At 41.8% G+C, this 25,498-nt stretch overlaps 1 protein-coding gene across 1 annotated transcript in view; it reads left to right on the top strand.

Moving 5' to 3' along the window:
• DGKQ (diacylglycerol kinase theta) overlaps positions 1-25,498 on the top strand; it is a 108,414-nt gene that overhangs the window by 32,443 nt on the left and 50,473 nt on the right. The window contains exons 4-9 of the mRNA XM_027836338.1: positions 3,551-3,636; positions 4,318-4,443; positions 11,625-11,778; positions 14,796-14,870; positions 24,016-24,116; positions 24,605-24,834. Coding sequence (XP_027692139.1) covers positions 3,551-3,636; positions 4,318-4,443; positions 11,625-11,778; positions 14,796-14,870; positions 24,016-24,116; positions 24,605-24,834 — 772 coding nt within the window. The remainder of the gene's footprint in view (positions 1-3,550; positions 3,637-4,317; positions 4,444-11,624; positions 11,779-14,795; positions 14,871-24,015; positions 24,117-24,604; positions 24,835-25,498) is intronic.

The raw sequence follows: 25,498 nt of genomic DNA, 5'->3' as shown, positions 1-25,498 counted from the left end.
TCAGTCTGTATTCAAACAATATCACTTCTTTCTCTGGAGGCAGATAGCATGCTTCATCATTAGTCCTTTGGGATTGTCTTGGATCATTGCATTGCTAAGAATAGCTAAGTCATTCACAGTTCTTCAATATTGCTGTTATTGTGTACAACATTGTCCTGGTTCTGTTCACTATGTATCAGTTTATGTAAGTCTTCCCTGATTTTTCTGAAATCCTTCTGCTTGCCATTTCTTATAGCATAATAATATTCCATTATAATCATATGCCACAGCTTGTTTAGCCATTCCCTAGTTGATTGCCATACCTTTGATCAGGTTTTCTTAATTCCAAGTCCAGTGTACTATCCACTACTCCATACTGTCTTAGTATGCTAGTATACAGTCAGGGTGGTACCGTGAAAAGAGGGTTCCTTAGATAGATTTCAAGGAGTCTGTGAACTTGGATGAAGAAAAAAAAAAACAAAAACCACATTGCAACTTTCTTTTCTTTTTTTAAAATTAAATTGAGGCAGGTAGGTGGCGCAGTGGATAGAGCACCAACCCTGGAGTCAGGAGGACCTGAGTTCAAATCCAGCCTCAGACACGTGATACTTACTAGCTGTGTGACCCTGGGCAAGTCACTTAACCCCAATTGCCTCACCAAAAAAAAAAATTAATTAAATTTATTTATTTTATTAAATTTTTGAGTTGCAGGAGTTGTCTCCTTCCCTTCCAACCCTGCAATAGAGAAGGTCAATATTTGATATAAATATACGTGGTACCATACAATATCCAGTTCTTTCCCTGGAGGTAGATAGCACTTTCCTTCATAAGTCCTTCATAGTTGATTTGAATGTTTATACTACTCAGAATAGCTATGTTATTCACAGTTATTCTTCAAACAACATTGCTGTTACCGTATACAATGTTCTCTTGATTCTGCTTATTTAATTCTGCATTATTTCATGCTAGTCTATCCATGTTTTTTTGTTTTGCTTTGTTTTGGCTAGGCAGTGGGGTTAAGTGACTTGTCCAGGGTCACACAGCTAGTGTTATGTGTCTGAGGCCGAATTTGAACTCAGATCCTCCTGAACTCAGGGCCGGTGCTCTATCCACTGTACCACCTACCTGCCCCATCCATGTTTTTCTACAAGCAACCTGCTCATCATTTCTTACAGCACAGTAGTATTTCATCACAGAAATTTTGTTTTCAATAAACTCCAACTGAAATTAAGCATTTCCTTCAATTATTTAGAAACATGATTCTGAGAAGGGGTCCAAAGGCTTCGCCAGACTGTCCAAATGGAGGCCATCACACACACACACACACACACAAAGAACCCCTGGACTAGATGGACCTCTAAGGCCTCTTCCAACTCAGAATTCATCATCATGTGATATTGTAATCCCAAAGGATTTTTGATAGCTTCAAATGATAGACTGAAGCAGAAATTTGGTGGTTCTGGTGATTGTGAGACTGGCCTTTGGGGTTCTCTGATGACCGACCCATTCCAGATGGATAGAAGAAATTCACAGGGCTGTTCTGTCCATGAAAAGAGATCCTTAAAGAGTGACTTCTATTTTTCTGTTCCTTGGAAGAGTATTTGTAGAGATAGAGGAGTGGGTTCTCTGAGAATCTCTACTAATCTTGTCTGTTCGTAGATTGTTAGAATAATTCTACGTGTGTGTGTGTTTTTGTGTAAGTGTGTGTGTGTGTAATGGTAGCCATCTCTAGGGCAGGGGGTGGGGAGGTAAGAAAAAAAGGGGGGAAATGAAATTTACATGATAACTTTGTTGTATATTTAGAAGGAATAGCAAGTTGAAGATTTGTTGTTTCATGTGCAATCATCTTTTTTTATTGTACTGTGTTATGGAAATGCTTGTTTTGTTCCCTGAATCAAAAATAAAATACATTTTAAAAATTAAAAAAATAATAAACTGAACAAAATACTGAAGTTGGTAACTATTTCTCAGAATCTTCCTGGGGTTGACTCTTATGGTCAACTATGTGCTGCAGTCCTGTGCTAGTTTTGACCAAGTCTGCCTTCATAGGAAATAGCAGTGGAGAGAGTTGGTGTCTAACAGTGCCTCATCTCATGGTCTCATCCTCTCTCACCGAACACCATGGCTTTTTCTGAACTGCCTTGTGTAGCTGGGATGCTTTCCTGCCCACTAAACTTTTCCCTTTCCCTCTAATCCAGAGGTTCTTAACATTTTTTGTGTCATGGACCCCTTTGGTGCTCTGCTAAAGTCTAAGTAAGGAACCTCCCCATCTGAAAAGAATGTTTTTAAATGTATAAAATAAAATCCATAGGATTACAAAGGAAACCAATTCTGTTGAAATATGGTTATCAAAATTCAAAAACAAGTTCATGACCCCAAGTTAAGAAACCCTGCTCCAAACGTCTTTTCGAAGATGTAGATTTCTGGGGCTTAGTGGGGTCAAACAGGGATCTTCGCTTTTTCTACCTTTTGCCAGGAAATGTAAAAACAGACATTAAAACTAAAAACATACAATGTGTGGGTGTGTGGCCAGCCTGCTCTGGAACGGAAGCTTCCTAAGAGACAGGGACCAGGAGGCACGTGTGCTTTCTGAGAACACTGAGCACATGGTGGAGATTTAGAAATCAGTATGAAATAGTTGGGGGGTTTGGCTCACTTCAGAGTTAGAATAAAACATGTCATGCCTTTTACAGCATCTTGATCTCTTTCCCTTTCGGCTTAGTCAAAGAGTCATTGAATCTGAGGAATTGATGAGACCTTAGGGACCCTGTTCCTTATTTTGTAGCTGGGAAACTGAGGGAGAGGTGACTAGTTCTAGAACCCAGGTCTCCTGACCTTCAGTTCAATGTATTTTGAGCTATACCAACTGTTTCCAACCGTTTTGACGATGGGGACCTCTTTTTAACATTAGAATTTCGTGGGACCTCACCCCCTACCACATAATAGTATTTGCTATCCTATTTTTTTTCTATTGATTGAGATGATAACACCGTGACAAAATGACACATAACTCCTTAGTTCCTGGGAGAGGAGGTGGTGGTCTGTGTATCTGAGTTGCCTATGTCTTGTATATGCTTCTATATGTGAATGTTATCTCTTATTAGAAAGTAAGGTCCTTGAGGGTAGGGATTATTTCACCTTCATCCTTGTACTTTCAACACTTAGGAAAGCTCCTGGAACATAGGCACTTAATAAATGCTTGTCGATCGATACATTCTTCAACAAACATCGTGCTCTACTGCCTGGCTCGGAGGTCAAGCATTTGGGGGGATACAGAGGTGGCTGTACATTGAAACTCTCAGGCTAAAAGGGCCAACAGGATGTATATGCTGTTAGTAATAGGTCAGTGAAAAAAATGTGTTAGAGAAGTATGAATTATTGGGAGGGGCAGGGTTAGGAGGTGGCTACCTGAGCTGGATCCTGAAGAGGGAGTAAGATTTGAAGCAGGGATGGACGTTAAAGTTGACGGAATGGACTCAAGCATAAAAGGCAAGAACGAGCCAGGTGCTCCGAACGGAGCTTTGGATGGAGGCCATGGCCGTCTGAATGAAATGCTTTCTTCCCCCCTCAGTTTGTGAGCTGTATGTGCATGCCGACTGCGTCCCGTTTGCCTGCAGTGACTGCCGCCAGTGTCATCAGGACGGCCACCAGGACCACGTAAGTGCGGGAACTTTCCGGATGCCCTGACAGACCTCTGAGGAATGCCCAGGGTTGTGAGACTGTGCCAGGGAACGTTCTTCCCAAATGACAAACAGGGCAGCTTCGTAGAGTTTAGCTGATTTTGGAAAATCTTTCCTTGGCACCTTCTCTGTGCTTGGCTTTGCTGTTGGGGAAGCAGGGGAAAGACGGGGCTTGGGCCCTGCCCTCAGGGAGCTCCTAGTCATAGATTTTATTATCATCTGTATGCAGAAACCTCACCAAGTATGTATCCGGCTCTGTTCTCTCCTCTGAGCTTCAGTTCTTCACCACCTGTTGACTTTTTGGTGTTTCAAACTGGATGTATTAAGGACATCTCAAACTCAGCATGCTCAAAACCAAATTCATTATTTTTTACCCTAAGCTTTCCCCTATTCTTTCTGTCAAAGGCACATCAGCCTTCTGGTCATCCCAGGTTCATAACCCAGACATCATCCATTAGATTATAAGCTCCTTGAGGGCAGGGATGCCTCTTTTTTGTATCCCCAGGGCTTAGCACAGTGCCTGGCACATGGTAGACGCTTAATAAACATTTATTTAGTTGAGTTGAGAATTTAAAGCCTCCTATGATTTGGCTTCTTAGTTTTTCTGAATCATTATTCCTTTCTATTGATTAACACTGTCTCTGATCCTTGTTTTCAGGACACATACCATCATCACTGGAGGGAGGGGAATATCTCATCAAATGCCCGCTGCGAGGTGTGTAAGAAGACCTGTGGGTCCTCAGAGGTGCTGTCAGGCATGCGGTGTGAATGGTGTGGCATTCTGGTAGGTTCCTAATAGTCCCAATCATAAGAACAATTCTTACCCGTGTAACGCTTTAAGGTGGACAAAATGCTTTGGTTCAACAAACTTGGCAGGCGGTCAGTAAACATTTATTACGTGCTTACTCTGTGCCAGGCACTGTGCTGAATGCTGGGGTTACAAAGAAAGGTCAAAGACAGTCCCTGTCCTCAAGGAGCTCACAATCTAATGGGGGTGGGGGAGACAACAGATAAAAGGAAGCATCACATTGTGGAAAGGATAATGGAGTCTGAAGACCTGGATTTGAATCCCACTTCTGCCACTTATATGTAAGGGACCATAGATAGTTCATTTAAACTCTTTGGGCCTCAGTTTCTTGAATAAAGTAATGGAATTGGACTAGACCAGGGCTTCTTAATCTGGAATATGTGAACTTTTTTTTTTAATATATTGATAGCTGTGTTTCAATGTATTTGGTTTCCTTTGTAATCCTTTTTGTTCTGTTTTATGCATTTAAAAACATGATTTTGAGAAGGAGCCCATAAGCTTTACCACATTGCTGGAGATCTTTATTGTCTGCCACCGCTACGGAACCTTTAAGTCCTCAAATGCGGCCCTTTGATTGAATACAAACTTCACAGAACAAATCCCCTTAATAAAAGGCCACAGGTTCCCCATCCCTGACTCTAGTCCAACTCTGAAATCTTATGGCATTTGTGAATTATTACAGTGGAACTTAGGAAGAAACTAATCAAGACAGAACTCTCTGCTTTATATCTTATGTTAGTGAACAACAGAGTTTTGTTCCTTACCTCACACAGCTATTAGGTTAAACTTAATTCAGGGAGCTTTGGGCATGTCAGGAGTATTGGGAACTTGGTTTCTATATCTCTGTAAAATAAAACCTCACCCCTTTGCTTGGTAGTGAAGGCCCTCTCCAATCTTTCACTGTCTACCAGTCCAGGTGATTTCACAGGACTCCCCTCCATTCATTCTTGGCTCCAGCCAAGCAGGATGACTTTCCTTTCAGGACGACCCTGAACATGCCTGGTGCCATTTTTTCCGTGCCTTTGTTCATCATAGTCGCCATGGTTGGAGTGTCCTCCTTGGCCATCTATGGATGTTGAATGTCTATGTATTCTATAAAGCTTCCAGCTCATTAAAGCCTTCCTTGATTTCCCCCCTTATCCCCCAGCCATAACAATGTTCTCCCATAAACTTCACAAAGTACTTGGTTTGCTCCTTTCTAATGTCCTTATCATGGAATAATGTACGTTATAGTGGATCTGTGTTTGTATTTCACCCCCTGTTAGACTGTGGGCGCCATGAGGACAATGACCTCATCTTACCCCAGTGCCCTACAGAACTCTGCACACAGTAGGCACTTAATAGATGTTTAATTGAACCTTGGCTGCTTGTTGCCACAGTATTGCTATTAGATAGAGAACCAGCCAGAGTGGGACGGTTTAGGAAAGAGTTTCTTGTCAAATTCACAGAATTCTCTTGAGAAAGATGTGATTGATTGATTGATTGATTGCTGAATTCTTTGCTCTAGTAGGTTCAGATGCTATCATGTTAGACTTAGGTCTGACTTCTTTGGTGGCTGGTTTTGTCCTGGATTAAAGGGAAATCGGCTTCAAATGAGATGATTTTTTTTTTTTACTGTCAAAGTAGCTGTCTTCTTTATTTCTTCCCCCAATTTATTTATTTATTTTTAGTTTTCAACATTTACTTCCACAAGATTTTGAGTTCCAAATTTGCTCCCCATTCCTCTCCTCCCCCCACCCCATGACAGCCTGCATTCTGATTCCCCCTTCAAATGAGATAATATTTGTAAAGCGAGTAGCACAGAGCCTGGTACACAGTAGGTACTTAATAAACGTTCCCCTTTCCTTTCTTCAGTGGCAGCTTATGCCCTAGCACTGGAAACAGACCTGTCACCTGTCTTCATCTTCCTCTACATGTTCCCCAAGTTTCCCTGGTACATTGAACTTACCTTAGTCCCTGGGTTGCATGCGGTAGGCCTCATGCCATTGGCATGAGACACTGCTAATGCGATTTCTTCCCTTCTCTGAGGTCCCCCAAACCCCTAGTACAACGATCATGAAAAGTTCATCATGATGACCCCAGGGCCCTACAGATCTCTGCTATGCTTTTTGAGTCGCCCAAGAAAGACTGAGTTGTCTTCCATTTCATCCCAGTGTGGAGTTTATTTGCTCTTATAAGGTATCATCAGATTTCCCTGTATGTACTTTTTAGCTTTTCAGTTGTTTAGGGTATAGACCTAGGGTTCTGAGATCTCTCTCAGATCTAGCAGCTCCAGGGAAAAGAGGGCAATTCTCAGAGGTGGTTTTAGAAATAGGGCTATCCTCTGACCTGTGACATAGTCATCTCTGCCCTACCTTAACATCATTCTCTGCACCAGCTTTTGGCAGTTGGCAGCTCAGAGCGCGTGGTCGTATGTTAGACTTGTCCAGATATACACACAGACTCAGGAAACAGTGATCCAGGAATTTTGCAATGCCGAGAACCACACTGTACCTCCACAAAAATTCTTATCTAGTTGATTATCTTTTTTTTAAAATTAAATCATTTTTTTCAAATATCAAGAATATTTTTTGCTCCCCACTTCTCCCCTACACTAAAAAAAAGAAAAAGAAAACCAACCCTTTAAAAAAATAGTCAAGCAAAACAAATTCCCACATTGGCCATGTCCAGAATTGTGTGTCTTATTCTGCATATTTGGTTCATCCGGTCTCTGAGTAGCATCCTTTATCATTGGTCCTCTGGAATTATGGTTAATCATTGTATTGATCAGAATTCCTAAGTCTTTTAAAATTTTACAAGGTTGATATTTTGATATAAATTATTCTCCTGATTCTAATTCCTTCACTCTGCATCAATTCACACAAATCTTTCTAGGTTTCTCTGAAACACTCTTTCTCATAGCACAATAGTACTGCATTACATTCATACACCATAACTTTAGTTAGTCACTTGATGAGCACCCCCTTAGTTTCAAATTCTTTGTTACCCTAAAAAGAGCTGCTGTAAATAATTTTGTACAGATGAGTCTTTTTCTATTTTCTTTAAAATATAGATCTAGTGGGGATATTGCTGCATTAAAAAATGTATGTCCAGTTTAATAATTTTGGAGGCATAGCTCCAAATTGCTTTCCGGGATGGCTGGAGCAATTAATTCACAGCCCCACCAACAGTACATCAAAGTGCCTGTTTTCCCATAACCCCTCCAGCATTTGTCTTTTTCTTTTTGTTGTCAACTTTGCTGATTTGATGGGTGTAACATGGATTTCTTTAATTTGCATTTCTCTAATTATTAGGGATTTGGAGAATTTTTCGATATAAGAACTGCTTTTATGCTTTAACCATTTATCAATCAGTGAATGACTTTTATTCTTAAAAATTGAGTCTGTCCCTTATGTAACTTGCAAGTGAAAACTTTATCTAGCTGATTATCCTTTGGCATCTTTCTGTAACAGAAGAACTGTGAAATAATCATTAGGGTGACCACACTAACACCAGGTCTGAGAGTTTCAGATTTTCCCAGCTTCTGACTGCTCTCTATCTCTTCTACCTTAGGGAAGGAGAGAGAGATTTTCATTCACCTTTTCTCCCCATCTGCTTCCAGGGCTGAGTCTTAGCCATCCTGGCTTCCACTGTTAGATAAGGATTTGTGATATGTCAATCAGCTTGGCCTAACTCTTCCCTGGAATCATTGATATTCACTTTTCTGTAACTTAAGATGGAGAATCTAGGGGAGATTTTTGAGGCTAAATAGATCAAGTGGAGAAGACTGCTAGATGTCTCAGTGGATAGAGCACCAGGTGGGGAGTCAGGAAGACCCGAGTCTAAATCTGGCATCAAACACTTACTAGCTCTGTGTCCCTGGGAAAGGCACTTGACCTATGTTTGCCTCAGTTTCCTCAATTATAAAATGGGAATAAGAAATGCCCTTACCTCTCAGAGAAATAAGACAATATTTGTGAAGCTTTTAGGACAGTGCCTGGCAGATAATAGGTGCTATGTAAATGCTTATTCCCTTCTCCCTTCCCCTATTTTGTGACTTTAGCTCTCCTTCCAAAAGGGAATTTCAGGTAGGAAGCAGCAGGAATCTGGAATAGCCTTCACTCTTGGAGTAGATGCCATTCTTGGAGGAAAGCATAGTAAAAGGGGTTGTTGTTCAATCATCCAGGCATATTCGGCTCTTCATGACCCAATGCTTCTTTTTTTTTTTAATTTTTTATTAATTTATTTTGATTTATCAACAATCACTTCCTTATGCTTTTGAGTTTAAAATTTTTCTCTCCCTTCCTCCCCAAGATGGCGCACAATCTGATATAGGCTATACATTTACATTCATATTAAACATATTTTCACATTAATGATGTTGTAAGTAAGAATTAGAACCAACAGGAGGAACCACCAGAAAGAGGAAACAAAACAACAGAAGAGAAAAAAATAGCAATTCAAATTCCCTAGTTCTTTCTTTGGTTGTGGATAGCATTTTCCATCACGAGGCCTTTGGAGATGTCTCAGATCTTTGTATTGCTGGAAAGGGTTAAGTTTATCAATATTAGTCATCGCACAACGTGGCTGTTACTGTGTACAATGTTCTCCTGGTACTGCTCACTCCACTCAGCATCAGACCATACAGGTCTTTCCAGGTTTTTCTGAAGTCAGCCTGCTCATCATTTCTTATAGCACAGTAGTATTCCATTACATTCATATACCACAACTTGCTCAGCCATTTCCCAATTGATGGGCATCCTCTCAGTTTCCAATTCATTGCCACCACAAAAAGAGCTGCTATGAATATTTTTGTACATGTGGGCATGACTCCATACGTCTCCAATGTGTACCCATTTTATAGATGAGGAACTGAGGCAAATGGAGTTAAATGACTTGCCCAAGGTCACACAGATAGTAACTGAGGCAGGTTTGAACTCAGAACTCAGATCTTCCTGACTCCAGGACCAGTGCTGTATTCACTGCACCACCTGGCTGTGGGGAGCTTTAGAGGAGGGCTTAGAAAACAGGAAAAAGATTGAATGTTTTGGGGCCTGAGAATGCCTCCAGACACCTGCATCTTCTGTGGAGAGAAGGCAGTTTTGTTCTGCCGAGTGAATTCAGTGTGATTTATGAACTCCTTGAGTACTGAACTCTGTTGAGCAAACTCAGCACATATTTATTAAGCACCTACAGTATACAAAGCCCTATGCTTGGTGCTGGGGTAGAGACAATGTTTAAATATGGTCTCTCCCTTAATGGAGCTTACAGTCTAGTAAGGTGATAAGACAGATTCACACATACCTGTAGCAGAGGAGAAGCAGCATTATGCTGCAGTGAAAAGAAGACCTCTCCAGGGAATCAGGAGGCTTGGGTTCGAGTTCCCCTTTGGCCACTTACTAGTTGAAATCCACTCACCCTTGATCTCAGTACCCTTCTCTGTGATATGGGCATGACAATGCTTGTATGATGTACAGCACGGGGTTGTTGAGAGAATGTGTGTTGTAAGCCACAAGGTACTATAGAAATGGAAGCAATGATTATTTTCTCTTTCTGGGTCTCTTTTTCCTCACCTGTAAAATGAGGAAGTTGGAGTCAAAGTTCATTTAAGTCCCTTTCAGCTCTGACCCTGGGATTCTGGGAAACTAAGGCATAGAAAGATGGAGTAACTTGGTGGCCACATAACTACTGAGTATAGAGCCCTAACGGAAACCCAGGCCATCTGGCTCAAGCCCAGGGCACATTCTCTATACCCTGTACCACCTTTTTTTGGGGGGAGGGAGGAGGCAATTGAGGTTAAGTGACTTGTCCAAGGTCACACAGCTAGTGAGTGTCTGAGGCTGGATTTGAACTCAGGTCTTCCTGACTCCAGGGCTGGTGCTCTAACCACTGCACCACCCATCTGCCCGTTGTACCATCTCTTAAGGGCAAGATAAGAGATTTTAATGTTCATCTGGAGTATTTGTTAATAATAATAACAGTGATAGCAATAATAATAATAATAGACATTTCTATAGTCCTTTAAGGCGATCACAGCTTCTTAAACTTTTTCCACTCACACCCCTTCAGCACTTCTTAAACTGTGGGGATGATGCTGAATAGATGACCTCTTGATTCCCACAACAACCCTCTGAAGTAGGTACAATTATTATCCTCTTTTTTTTTTTCTGGTTAATTTATTTATTTTGTGCTTAATAGTATTTTATTTTTCCCCAATTTTTATTTTTTCCATTTTCCAATGTAAAGATAGTTTTCAACATTCATTTTTGTAAGATTTTGAATTCCAAATTTTTCTCACTCCTTCCCCTCCCCCCTTCCCTAAGACAGCAAGCAGTCTGATGTAGGTTATACATGTACAATCATGTTAAATATATTTCCACATTAGTCATATTGTAAAAGAAGAATTAGAACAAAAGGGAAAAACCATGAGAAAGAAAAAAACCAAGAAAAGTGAAAATAGTATGTATGCTTCAATCTGCATTCAGACTTTGTAGTTCTTTCTCTGGATGTGGATAGCATTCTCCATCATGAGTCTTTTGGAATTGTCTTGGCTCATTGCATTGCTGAGAAGGGCTAAGTCTATCAAAGTTGATCATCGTATTATCCCCATTTTAGGGATCATAAAACTGAAAGCTTGGAGAAATTAAGTGATTTGTCTGAGATCGTGCAGCAAATAAGTGTCAGAGGGAGAACTCAAAACTCAGGTTCTTGTTCACTATGCCATCCTGCCAGAAAAGCTATTAGAAATAATCTAGGGGCAGCTAGGTGGCGCAATGGATAGAGCTCCAGCCTTGGAGTCAGGAGGACCTGAGTTCAAATCCGGCCTCAGACACTTACCCCAACTGCCTCAGCAAAAAAAAGAAAAAAAGAAAAAAAAAAGAAAAAATCTAGCCCGAGCTGCCCATTTTACAGAGGAGGAAGCTGTGGCCTAGTGAGATTATAACTTCACCAAGATCACCCAGATAGGAAATATTGGAGGTGGGATTTGAATTCAGGTCCCACACCTACAAATCCTGGAGTCTTTTCACTTGCTCTCTGTACTTCTCCATTTCCCAGGTCCTTCACCTTTCCTGTTTCTTCTTGATACAAGATTTTCCCATTGGGTGTTTGTCTTAGTGTTCAGGGTTGAATCTTTGTTGTGACTTTTTCTTTGTTGCTGTGGTTTGATTTGGTTCTAGGCTCACACGGCCTGCTATGCTGTCGTAACCCCCGAGTGCACATTTGGCCGACTGAAGAACATGATTCTTCCCCCTAACTGTGTGCGTTTGTCCTCTCGAAATTTCAGCAAAATGCACTGCTTCCGGATATCAGAGAGCATCCATACGGAGCCAGGTATGGGGGGAAAGTACAGCCCTTTTTTTTTTTTTTTTTTTTTTTTTATAAATAGTAATTCATAGAATCATAGAATTGGTGAGTCAGAAGAAACCCCGGAGGCCATCTGGTCTATCCCTGAACCAAACGATGAGTCATAGCCGATTTACCAATCCAGGTGTCCGAAATCTTTGTTATCTCATCTATAAGGGATGGACAGAGGCAAAAACACTATCTCCATCCTCAAGAAGAAGCTTGCACCTCTCGTTGGGGATGCATCTAACAGGCCTCTGTGTTACCCATCTATCCAATGAAGAGGCCATACTCCATCTCTCCTTGGAAGCCAAGCCAAATAAACCCAGCCCCTGGGTGGGGGAGGGGGAGAAACCTTTTGGATAGTTAAAAGATTGTTGTTGTTTGTCCTTTGTTGTCTAAGAGGACCAAAGACTTCAAGAGGGCAGTGACTTGACTTGCAAATGAATTGGATTTAAGTGAGGCAGAGCTAAGATACCAGCCTCATTCTGTCCTCCAGAGTCATGGAAGTCCAGTGGCAAGGCATAGGTCAGGACTACTGGCGATGGCACCGGACAGATAGTTGAAAACAGTGATTATGCCCCTCCTGACTGCTAGTTGATCCTCTAGGATGGCAGAGCCTCGCCAGAACAAAGAAGTAATGTTAAAGATTCAATTCCAACAGACTTTTGTTATTCACCTGCTCTGGAGAGACAAAGATAAAAAAAATGACAATTTCAGTCTTTCAAGGAATTTGGTGTCTACTAAGTGGAGATGTTACATGTACACAAATCAGTATTAAATAAGGTAGAGGGTAATATGAGCAAAGGAGAGATTGTGAAACGAAGTGCCTTGTAAACTATAAAGGACTCCAGAAATGTGAGTACTGGCAATAGTTGTTGTTTCCTTCCGGACAAAATGCTCTGGGAACATTTGAATGTGGCCAGTGGTATTTTAGGAAGAGTGACCTGGCAGCACTATGTTAGGGGGACTGGAGGGGAAAGAGACTGGAGGCAGGGAGAGCAGATAGGAGACGATCACGATAACCCAGACACAAGTGGGGGAAATGAAGCCAGAGTTCTGGCGGTGAGAACGGAAATGAAGGGGTGGCCAGGAGTGATTTGATAAAGAAAGAATGGCCAGGACTTGGTGAATGATCTAGGGGTGAGAGAGGAGAGATAAGGGTGACCCTAAGGCTTTTGGGTTGTGACTCCTCCTTGTAGAATGTAAGCTCCTTCAGGGCAGGGATTCTTGTGTTTTATTTTTTGTACCTCAAGGGCTTAACCAATGCCTGGCATGTGGTAGGAACTTAGCGAATGCTTCTTATATTGGATTGAATCAAAGGTAAAGATAGCAAGGTTTCAAATCTGAGTGACCTAAAGAACAGAAGTGTCATCCATCAGAAGGGAGCTACCTTGGGAAGTCAGAGCCCAGGAGCGTGTGTGAGAAATGGAGTACCATCGTGGTTGGGAATACATTGACAGTGTAGTTCAGTGGAGAGAACATCAGAATGGCAGTCAGGATACCTGGGCTCTGCTCATGAGCAGTGGTGTGGCACCATAGAAGGGTACTGGATTTAGAGTTGGGAAACTCGTCTTTTAAAACCTGCCTCTGGCATTACATACTTGGTGACCGTAGGCATGTTGTTTAACCTCTCTGTGCCTCGGTTTTCTTATCTGTAAAGTGGAGATAATTATGCCCATAGTACCCACCTCACAGTCTTGTGAGGCTCACATATTTAAAAGTGTTTTGTAAACTTCAAATCTCTTATTGTGATTACTCCGGTTTCTGTCACATAATATCATAGAATTTAGAACTGGGAGGAACTTCAGCGATCTCAAATAATTCAACTCCTCATGATATAGATGTGGAAACTGAGGGTACACAACCTGCCTGAGGGCAGTCAGGTTGTAAATAGCACAGTTGGGATTAGAATCCAGGTTCAGAACCTCCAAATAGGGCCTGCTTTATTATAGACCGTACTTGCTGATTTGCTAGCCGTGTAACCATGAATAATTACTTCTTTCTGAACCTTTGTCTACTTATTTGTTAAATGAGGACAATAATAGTGATCACAGGGCTTGTTGAGGATCAAATGGGAGTGTAGACACATGTTAGTGGTTTGGAAAGGAGACACCCCCCCCCCCCCCAGTCCATTACAGGGATCTGAGGTTTGACTGCTAAGGTAGAACCCATTTTGCAGGAGTGCTGTGGAGAGAGTCGGGGTGGGAGTGGAGGGTGGGGGAAGGAACGGGAGCACCCTGGAGAGGGTCAGTGGTCATGACAGAGGTGGGAACTTGCCTGGTGAGTGGAGGTTGCTGTCATCCACATCAGGGAAGGCCAGACTGAGACTGTGCAGATTGTATTTTGAGTATCTGAGATGCCACACTGGCTAATTGGGTGCTCTTTGAGGTCCCCCTAGAAAGTAGTCAAAGGACATTGGAAAGTGCCATTCCTTCTGTTTTAGGAGTTTCTCTGAGCCTTGATGAAGAGGAGCCAGGATGCTGGCCTGTGTCTTTAATGGAAGGTGCATCTTGTTGTATCTGAATATCAAATAGTTTGGGTTTTAGAGTGATTCCCCACATTATGGATAAACACTATTACCAAGGGTGCTTGGGAAGTTGGGTTTTCTAAGGTTTCATATTTTAAAGTTACATAAAGTTTGTGAAATGGGCAGCTAGGTGGCATAGTGGATACCTGGATTCAGGAAGATGAGTCTCATCTTCCTAAGTTCAAATCTGGCTTCAGACACTTACTAGCTGTGTGACCCTGAGCAAGTTACTTCACCCCGTTTGCCTCAGTTTCTTCATCTGTAAAATGAACTGGAGAAGGAAATGGCAAATCACTCTAGGATCTTTGCCAAGAAAACCCCAAAAGGAGTCATGAAGAGTTGGAAACAACTCAACAACAACAAAAATTTGTGAACCAAACACTAGCTGTAATTTGGGAAAGTAGATGGCAAAAACCTAAATGAATTATTCATTTATTGTTGTTTGAGTGACCTAGAACCTCCTTCTTCTTTGCAGATGATGGCGATGATGCTGTGGACACTGGCCCAACTCCAGGGTCATTGAAAGATGTCCAGATTTCTACAGACTCCAGTAAGTAGTTTTATCAGAGGGAGAAAACTCTTGAATAAAGGAAATGTCATAGATTGTGTAGCTTTTTAAAATGAGTATTGTCTATGACCTTCCCTGGAGTTTATGTCGTAGTGAACTTCCCTATGGACATATGCATTATGTATGTATCTTCTCAGCTGAGGACAGGATAGGAGAAAGGTCTGTGAATGTGTCTTTATGTTAACCTGTGAAAATCTATTCCTTCCATTTTTATGTCAACAAAACCACAATTGACCAGAGACCCTAAGCAGCTGGAGTGTTTCCTGCACTTAATGGGGAAGGTGAAGGGTTTTTCTTGACCTTTCACCAGGGATGAGAAATAAGCTCTTGTCATATAGTTATCTTAAAAAGCTCTGCCTCTAAACACTTACTAGCTGTGTGACCCTGGGCAAGTCGCTTAACCCCATTGCCTAACCAAAAAAAAAAAAACCTCTGCTTCTACAATATATTCCAGGCTCAGGGTCCACCCAGCCCAAATCTTCTTTTTTCAGAGTCCTCTGTAGTGAAGTCTGGTGTTTAGCATTTGTATCAGTGATTCCAAATCCATTGATGGCATATATCTCCCATTTGTAAACCTGGGAAGAATGATTAATATATCTAACACTAGAGCCCAGAACCAAGAAGATGTCAGTGGTCTAGAAAGATGGGCCAGCCCTAACAAAAATAAAATTTAACAAAGATAAATATAAAATCTTACAATTGGGTTCTCAAAATCACCTTATTCTTTTTCAGTGCTACTATATATACTAGCCATGTGAATAACTTACTTCCTGTCTCTGAGCCAACGTTTGCATTTGGTTTTTTAAAAAAGCAACTGTAAAAAGGATGTGGCAGGTATAGATAGATCATTCACGGGTTTTAGTGGACCACAAATTTAATGAGTCAGTGGTGTGGCCAAAATAGATAATGTGAACCAAAGGGATAGGGAGAGGACCTGTGATTTCACTGGTATAATGAACTCTCAGATAGGGAAACTCCTTCTATCAATGTAAGTTGGCACCTTCTCTGCAATTTGAAGATCTTAACGGGTTGCTTAGAGCACTGAGATTCACCCAGCGAATATGTGTCCCAGGGGTGCCTAGAACCCCAGTCTTCTTGGTTTTAAGTCCAACTTTTGCCTCACTAGAGCTTTACTGTTCAGGGTAAAGGCTCTAGACAGTTTTGGTCAGAGCATCTCTGGGAAATGGTACTCAGATGCGGGCCCTACTTTTGTGTCAAAGATATTGATAAGCTTGAGTTCTTATAGAGGAGGGTGGCCAGGAAGGTGAGAGAGGTGAGCTCTGGAGACCCTGAGAGATTGGTGGAAGAACTTGGGAAAGTTTACCCTGGCAAAGAGAAGGTCTAATAGGGGCACAATTGCTCTCTCCACATATTTGAAGGGTTGTTATGGAAGAAGAATTCAACGTGCTGTGTGGCCCTAGAGACAGAAACAGGGACATGAGTGGCAGATGCAGATTTCTGCTTGACAGAAGTCAAAAAACATGGACAATTCATCCTGTTCAAAAGTGGAACGGGCTATCTTTGGAGGTGACCCTGTAAGGGGAATTCCTGTTAGATACAAATGGGATGCCCTCTGAAGTCCCTGTCAGATAGGAAGTTCTATAGTCCTGTGACCTTGTGGTCCTGCCAAAAGTCTTGCTCTTTGGAATTGCAGTGAGACTTATTGGACTTTGCTAACTAGGGTAGATGTGAACAGAGATAAGTAGTGACAAGCTAAGAACAAACTCTCAGACTTGCAGCCTAGATAGAAACTTAACAGATTAACTCTCAGTTGCTCAGATCTGCCCATTACCTAGCATCCTCTGGATGGTAGGTTATACGTTATCTTTACCTATTAGAATATAAGCTCCTCGAAGGAAGGGGCTGTCTTTTGTTTTGGTTGTATTCCTCTCCCGGGGCGCAGTACCTGGCATATGTGAAATATGGAATGAATGACTGATGACTTGACTGCATGGTGCTCTCCATCCTGTATCCCTTGTGTCCCATCTCTTTGCCCCTTCCCTTCAGGCGTGCTGAGAGAAGAAAGAATAGACTTCACTGGCGGCGGTGGGGGGGGCACATACTGCCCCTGCCAGAGAAAGTGTTTAAACAGAGAGAATCACAGACTCTATGAGCTAGAAGGGACTGCAGATGTTCTGTACTCCCACCCTTCACTCCCTTCCGGCTTCCTCCAACAGACATCCATGACAAGTGATCACAGTCTTGGTTTTGAGACCTCTAGTGAGAGGGAAACTCACTTTCTCCCTGAGGCAACTTATTCTGCTCCTCCATAGAAATCTTTTGTTAGAAAGTTTTTCAGAACATAGAACTTAAATATGCCTTTCTGAAACGTCTACTCTTTGTTCCAGATGGAAGAAATCGAATCCTTCTTCCATTTGACTACTCATTAGCCTTGGAAGATTGATGTCACGATCTCCTTAAGTCTTCTCTTCTCCCCAGTCAGCATCCTCCATTCTCTCCATAGATTCTCAGGATCTTATGATCCTCTCTCCTTTGCTTTCTATGCTCTCACCATCCTCGTCAGTCTCTTCTTCATATATCAGTTGGTTAGTCAACTGGTATGTTTTAAAAATTAGCATTTTATTTTTCCCAATTACATGTGAAGACAATTTTTAATCTTTATTTTTAAAAAACTTTGAGTTCCAAATTTTTTCCCTTCCTCCCTTACCTCCCCCCTCCCTAAGATAGTAAACAATTTGACAGGAGTTTTATATTTATATAATACAGTCATGTAAAACACATTTACAAATGAATCATGTTGTGAAAGAAGAAACAGACCAAAAGGAAAAAAAAACATGAAAAAATGCATAAAGGGAAAAAAGTGTGCTTTGTGCTGCATTCAGACTCCATCAGTTCTTCCTCTAGAGGTGAACAGCATTTCGCAGCATGAGTCCTTTGGAATTGTCTTGGATCATTGTATCGCTGAGAAGAGCTAAGTCGTTCACAGTTGATCATTGTACAGTGTTGCTGTTACTATGTACAGTGTTCTGGTTCTGCTCACTTCACTCTGCATCAGTTCATGTAAGTGTTTCTAGGTTTTTCTGAAATCAGCCTGCTTATCATTTCTTATAGCACAATAGTATTCTATTACAATTATATGACACATCTTGTTCAGCCATTCCCCAATGGATGGGCATCCTCTGAATTTCCAGTTCTCTGCCACCACAAAAAGAACTGCTATAGATATTTTTTAAAAACTTCTTTTTTTAAAGCCTAGTAGTGGTCTGTGTAATTTTTGATTACTGGATCAAAGACTAGGCACAGTTTGGTGGCCCTTTGGGCATGGTTCCATATTGCTCTCCAGAATGGAAACTGGCATTTATCAAGTGCATGCAATGTGCCAGGTACTCTGCTAAGTGCTGGGGAGAAAAAGAAAGGCAAAAGACAAACAGTGCTGTGTGTGTGTTCCAGTTTGAAAATATCTTTGTAAAGATGACGTACCCAGAGCCATGCCCAGCACTCCAGATGGCGAAGCAGTGGTGGGTCTATGTATCACTGCTGTTTCTCTGGACAATATGCCTTGATCAGTGCAGCCTAAGATCCCCTCAGTTGTTCGGGCTACCCAAAGAGGGATGAGGGGGCTGGTGGTTGTGGTGGTGGTGGTGGTGGTAGGAGCTCAGAGGAGCAACACCTCAGAAGCGCTGCTTTTAGCTAAGTGGCAAGAGGATTTGGAAGACTGAGATAATTACTTTTCTAAGGCATTTAACAGACTTATCACAGCCCAATTAATGCAGCAGGGAGCCTCCAGATGGAACCAACAGAGAAGAAAAATGTTTTTGTAAAATTCCCCAGGTGTCTAAATGCCGCTCACTAGGGAAGACTAGAAAAGAGAAGGGGAAAAAACTCCCAACATTTAATCCCTTGGAGGCCTGGTGGTGACTTCACAGATTCAGAAGCCCCCAGACTATCAGCTCTGAAAGGGACCTTCAGGCCCAGAATTAACAGGAGTGTCACCATCTAGGATCATCAGAGCTGGAAGGGACTTTGAAAGGCCATGTAGTCTGACTCCCTCATTTTACAAATGAGGAATCTGAGGCCCAGAGAGAAGAAAGGACTTGTCAAGGTCATATAGATACCAGGAACTACACCTCAGATCTCCAGATCCTTAGAGTTCAGAGGATTGCTCTGTAAATATTGGCACATTTGCAAAAAAGATAACTGCTTGTCTTCTAGGGTAGGATAGGATGTTCCCAGCATGCATTTAAACATCTGCAGCCACAGAGCCTCCATGCCAAGTCATTTCCCTGCGTCTATGGAGCCCTCAGCAGCAGGCATGCTAGAAATAATGCCCCTCCCCCCCATAAAGCCAAATGATTCTGTTGGCTTCTTGCTCAGATCAAGGAGTATTCTTGCTTGCCCCACAGAAGACAAGAGGACAGGAAATGGTCTCTGGATTTACCATCTCTTTCACCCAATCCTCTTGCTATATACAAATAACCAGAGAGTCCAGGCATCAATGTGACTATCTTCTTGTCTCTTCTCCTCTGACCCTTAGAACATTTGCAATCTCAAGCACACTGGGAATTTTTTCTTGGCCTCACATTCTCAGACTGCGGGAATCATTTTAGCCAGAAGGAAAACCCCTCTCCAGACAGATGGAGAATAGCAGTTGTTAGAGGTAGCTGCTAGTTTAAACTAGCAGCCTGGATTAATGGATTTTGACTGCACTGCAGGTAAAGGCCATTAGAATCTTCCTTAGGTTCAGATTTAACCACATCATTTCCCTGCTCAGACACTTCACAATTCCTCTTATCTACAGAATAAAATACAAATTCAGGCTGACATTTCAGGTATCGTGCTACAATTATACCTTGTGTTACCCAGCACAATGTCTTGTATGTAGTAGGCACTTAATCAATGCTTACTGATTTGACTTACATAACCCTATCTTTCTTTTTTCTTTTTTTTTTTTTTGGTAAGGCAATTGGGGTTAAGTGACTTGCCTAGGGTCACACAACTAGTAAGTGTCAAGTATTTGGTCTGAGGCTGGATTTGAACTCAGGTCCTCCTGACTCCAGGGCCAGTGCTCTATCCACTGTACCATGTAGCTGCCCCCATAACCCTATTTTTCACACTGGGCAATCTCTTCCCAAAAAGACGTAGGAACAGCTCAGAAATTCAGAGTTCAGATATGCTCTGTGAGGTAGAATCTGATCTTGTACTTTTCATCATAGGTCATACCTGGCTGGTATATCAGTGTGTAGGAAGACACTTGGACCCAGGTCACTGGCCTCCACAGTCACCATCCACTCCCCTGTCCCCACTCTTTTATTCTCTGATCTGTACACAAACAGGGACTTCCCAGCAACGTGTTTGCTCTGCACCGCATTGACCCAACGTGTCAATCTTTCACACAATCCTTGAATCACTCGTTCGACAAAATCTTTCTCCTGCTGAGCTGTGGTGAAGTCTCTACACACTCGGTGCCCACTTACTATAATCACTGGTCCTCTCTGCACACGGTTCTGTAGCTACTGCTCTCTCTCTCTCTTATAAAAATTTATTTTGATGCTATCCACATCCAAAGAAAGAACTGTGGAGTTTGAATATAGATTGAAGCATATTATTTGCTATTTTTTTTCTTCTGTTTTGTTTCCTCTTTCTGGTGGTTCCTCCTATTGGTTCTTTTTTTTTTTTTTTTTTTTTTTTTTTAGTGAGGCAATTGGGGTTAAGTGACTTGCCCAGAGTCACACAGCTAGGAAGCGTTATGTGTCTGGGGCTGGATGTGAACTCAGGTCCTCCTGACTCTAGGGCCGGTGCTCTGTCCGCTGTGCCACCTAGCTGCCCCCTCCTATTGGTTCTAATTCTTCCTTACAACATCACTAATGTGAAAATGTGTTTAATAGGAATGTATATGTATAGCTTACATCAGATTGCACTCTGTCTTGGGGAGGGAGGGGGAGAAAAATTTAAAACTCAAAAGCTTATGGAAGTGATTGTTGATAAATCAAAATAAATTTTAAAAAATAATTAAAAATTTTATTTTGAAACAAATTTTTATTGATGTCTTGTTTTTCACATCACGATAATTATCCCCGGTATCTCTCTTCCTCCTCCTCCTCCCAGAGAGCTATTCCATTTAACAAATAGTATTTCTTAAAGATTAAAAAGAAGAGGGGGAGGCACAGTTGATCGATACATTGAGGAAGTCTGAAAACCTGTGGAATATGCCACACCTGTGACCTCCAGCCTACACAAGGGAGTGGGTTGGGGAGGTCGTCTCATCTTTCTTCATTTGACTCCTGCTTGATCTTTATCATTTTGATACATTCACTTGATTTTTTTGGTGTATAGTTGTTCTTTCCATTTGCATTGTTGTAGTTACTGTGTAGATTTTCTTGGTGTTGCTTACTTTTCTCTGCATCAGTTCATGTGTATATTTCCATGCTTCTCTGTATTTGTCACATACATAATTTCCTGCAGCGCAGTCATATTGCATTACATTTGTGTATTTCGGTTTGTTTAACTGTTCCCCATTCGATGGAGTTCTTTGCTATCACAAAAAAGGGCTGCTGTCAATATTTTGGTATCTATGGAGATGTTCTTCTTGATGGCTTCCTTGGGTTAGTATAAGCCTAGTAATGAAGTCTGTGGTTCAAAGTTTTAGTCACTTTATTTGCATAATTCCAAATTGCTTTCCAAAATGGTTGTACCACTTTGCAGGTCTACCAGCAATGGATAGCACGCTTATCATTCTATAACCCCTCCAGCATTGACTATTCCTATCTTTTGTCATCTTTGCCAATTTGAAAGATGTGAGGCAAAAACCCAGGGTTGCTTTGATTTGCATTTCACTTATTAGTGATTTAGAGCATTCTTTCATGTACTTGTCAATATGTTACAATTATTCTTTTGACAACTCTTTGTTTCTACAAACATACATATGTAGGTATAAATATATAGACTCACATATGTGTATATATATACATGCACACATATATGTACATATACTGTGTGTGTACATACACAACACACACACATATCTAAACCACTTACCTATTGGGGAATGGCCATTAGTTTTAAATTGGCTTAATAGAATGATGATCGCTGCCCAGGTCTTCCCTTCCTCCCAGGGCTGTTGTAAAGATTAAATTACATGATAAACATGAAAGTGCCTCTGAACTGTGGAGCATTGCACATATGTAAGGGATCATAGTGGAAAAAGCATTGGATTTGGAGTCAGGAAGACCTGGGTTTAATCTCACCTCTTATGCAATGCAGATGTATGATTATAAACAAGTCACTTAATCTCTCTGACCCTCAGTTTCTTCATCTGTAAAATGGGAATAATAGAAGGCAGGTAGGCAGAAAGGAAACAGGCATGGAGATGCCTATTATGTGCCCGGCACTGGAGTAAACACTTTACAAAAATTATTTCATTTGATCCTCACAACAACCCTGGGAGATATTGTTATCCCCATTTTACAGTTGAGGTAGACAGGTTAAGAGACTTGCCCTGGGTCACTCAGCTTGTAAATATCTAAGGCCAGATTTGAACTCAGGTTTTCCTGACTCCAGGCCCAGTGCCCTATCCACCACTACCTCTACCTATAAAACAAGCAATAATAATGATTACTTGTACTTACCTCGCTAGGATTAAATAAAATGCTTTGTGTCAAGTACTTTGCAAACTTTAAAGTACTATGTAAATATCAGCTCTTGTTATCATCATCATCATCTTCATCGTTTGAGAGGCAGCATTATGTAGTAAACAGAGAGCCAGACTTAAAGCCAGGAAGGCCTGGATGTGAGACCTGCCTCTGACTGGGACTCTGGACAAATTACTTCACCCCTCGGGATTCTATTTTTTTTTTTAATTTTTTTTTTTTTAGGCAGTTGAGGTTAAGTGACTTGCTCAGGGTCACACAGCTAGTAAGTGTCAAGTGTTTGGTCTGAGACTGGATTTGAATTCACGTCCTTCTGATGCCAAGGCTGGTGCTCTATCCACTGCACCACCTAGCTGCCCCTATCCCTCGGGCTTCTAGGCACCTCTGTAACACTGTAAGTTAAAGAGGAGGTGCCAGCCTCCATCATTAGAGAGTGTTTTCTTACCTGAGAGTTCTCCATGGCCATGAAATTACAGGTACGATTCCTATCCCCTATCTGTACTTCTTTCTAACAAGTAATCGAAATTGCTAGTGATGAACAAGGCAATGGAAAGACCTACAGCGGGTGTTAGTAGGCTGCTGCGTATTTCCACCCTGTATCTAAGATTTGACATCGAAAGTAAAAGTATCAGAATATCTGCCTCCTCTTGTTTCTTTCATTCGTATTTCCATCAACTCACCTTTATTTTATCTTTGCCTTCTTACCTACATACCCTTCCAAACTGAAATTTGTCTTTTTACAAGTTGCTCTAATAAAGGATTCAGGAGATGTGAGATCCGAAAATCCTAAGTACTTGCCAAAAGCAAAGGATAACAGGTGGGCAGTGCCTTGGATCCCCACCAAATGGAAAGCGCCCCAGAGGAAGGCTCCTGGCATGCTAGATAGATCCTCTTTGTGGGATTTATGAGAAGGTGTAGAGAAGAGTTAAATATGAAGGAATCTGAGATCTAAGGAAGGGGAGATGACTGGTCCAAGGACAAGCAGACATGGACGTATTGCAGTCTACACTGTTGTGTTGAAGTCTACACTGTCGGAGGGAGGGGACACCCACATCATGGAGATCCCTGTAAGATCACAGAGCCTTATAAGTCTCGAAGTTTAGACATTGTTAAAAACCATATTCCTAGTCCACACTAGCCTGCGTTGAAAAGCAGCTGCCACCCAGATGTCCTATAAAGAACTGTCAAGTGAGGAAATAAGTAGAAAAGGTGTCCCCTACACCTTCTCCTTGCCATCCTTTTCTTTGTAATGCCTATGCTACTGAGCGTGCTAGGTTTTAGTGTATGTTCTTATGTGGGAGTCTGGGGGTCAGTCTAGGCTCGAGTCAGGAGACAGTCTGGGGCTAAGGTCAGAGGTCAGCCAGGAACTGCGTCAGGGCTTCATCCGACCCATGCCAAGGATTGTTTTGGAGCTGGAGTCACGTCTCTGCCTGGGACTTGATTTGGATTTTTTTTCTCCTTGTCTTGTCTAAAAAAAAAAATGCTGCATTTAAGAAATTCTGTGCCTTTTTTCCTCTTAGGCAAACAGACACTGAAGATCTTTGATGGTAACGATGCCGTGAAGCGCAACCAATTCCGGCTGATCACCACTCCCAGGATAGCAAAGACCGGGGAGGTCGTGGTAAGAGACGGCATAGTCTCGGATGGCAGGAGCTGGATCGACCCCCAGCTCATAGCCCCCTCTGGGGGTGTGGGCTGGACCAATCTGCTTTATCTTCACTGTACTGTCTGTGCTATTCAACTCAATTTAATTCAACAGACTTTTATTAAGTAACTTCTAGGTGTAAGACACTGGGGTTGGAGACAAAGAAAAAACCTGATCTTGAGAAGCTTTTTTTACTGAGGGGAGGATACATTATTACTATAATTCACAGTTAAATTGACAAAGGAGTGAGCTAGCGCTTGGGGAAGTGTTGGGAATGCTACGTACAGGAGGTGGCATTTGAGTTGAGCCTTGAAAGGAAACGAAAATTGTGAGAAACAGACACAAGGTTCATCCAGAGCCTTGGGGCATTCCTACACTCATGGAGTCATCTCCTAAATATTTCAGAAACTGTATGCATATATTTTTAAAGAAATGACCGACTGCCTCTTCTTCTGGTCTTGCAGGAGGCGGCCTTGAGGGCTTATTACATTAATGAGGACCAGCGAGACTTTGAGCTGCAGACACTGACCCAGCAGGCCATGGCTGATTGTGCAACTCACAAAAATGGAGCCTCGGAGGACGCCAGCAGCACTAGCATTCCCTCCACGTTCAGAGAGTCCATGCCTGAAGCCTTAATCATTCATGCCAAGCCCAAGGATCGTGAAGTTATAAAAATTTACCCGGCTTGGCTGAAGTGAGTGGAGGGGCACCTGCCGGATGGGACTGATGTCAGGGTGGGAGTTGAAACCAGGACTTCCTGACTGCAAAGAAGGAAGACTATTCACTAGGCCATGTTTCCTGTCCACTAATTACATTAGTGAGGTGTCAAAGTGAGGAAGGTCATTCCTGACCGGGGAATCCAGGGGTCATAGCAGTCTGTTCATAACCAGAATTTGTTTGGCTTCATGTGGATGTATTTGTTATCCTGGATCTAAATGGAGCTGATTGGTTTCTCTACTTAAAATGGGGATAAGTCCAGTGGGGTGCTAGTAAACATTTGTGTTTTGTTTTGTTTTGTTTTTGGTGAGGCAATTGGGGTTAAGTGACTTGCCCAGAGACACATACTAATGAGTATTATGTGTCTGAGGCCAAATTTGAACTTAGGTCCTCTGACTCCAGGGTCAGTGCTCTATCCACTGCACCACCTAGCTGCCCTGCTAGTAAATATTTAAAAACCACCTCTGAAAAAAAAAATGTGCATGCAGCACACTCCTATGTTTAATTGGCATTAATAGCATTTTTTCATCACTGTCTTCAGTCTAGACAAGTCAGCAAAAAGTTAAGCTCTGATTTGTAGTATTTGCCAATATCTGATATATAAATGTTCAGGCTAAAAGTTTAATGGCTGCCTCTTGTGA

The sequence above is a fragment of the Vombatus ursinus genome, unplaced genomic scaffold (genome assembly GCF_900497805.2).
Source record: "Vombatus ursinus unplaced genomic scaffold, bare-nosed wombat genome assembly UNPS02014818.1, whole genome shotgun sequence".
NCBI lineage: Eukaryota > Metazoa > Chordata > Mammalia > Diprotodontia > Vombatidae > Vombatus > Vombatus ursinus.
Note: the sequence above shows the minus strand (reverse complement) of the source record. Positions and strands in the feature narration are given on the sequence as shown.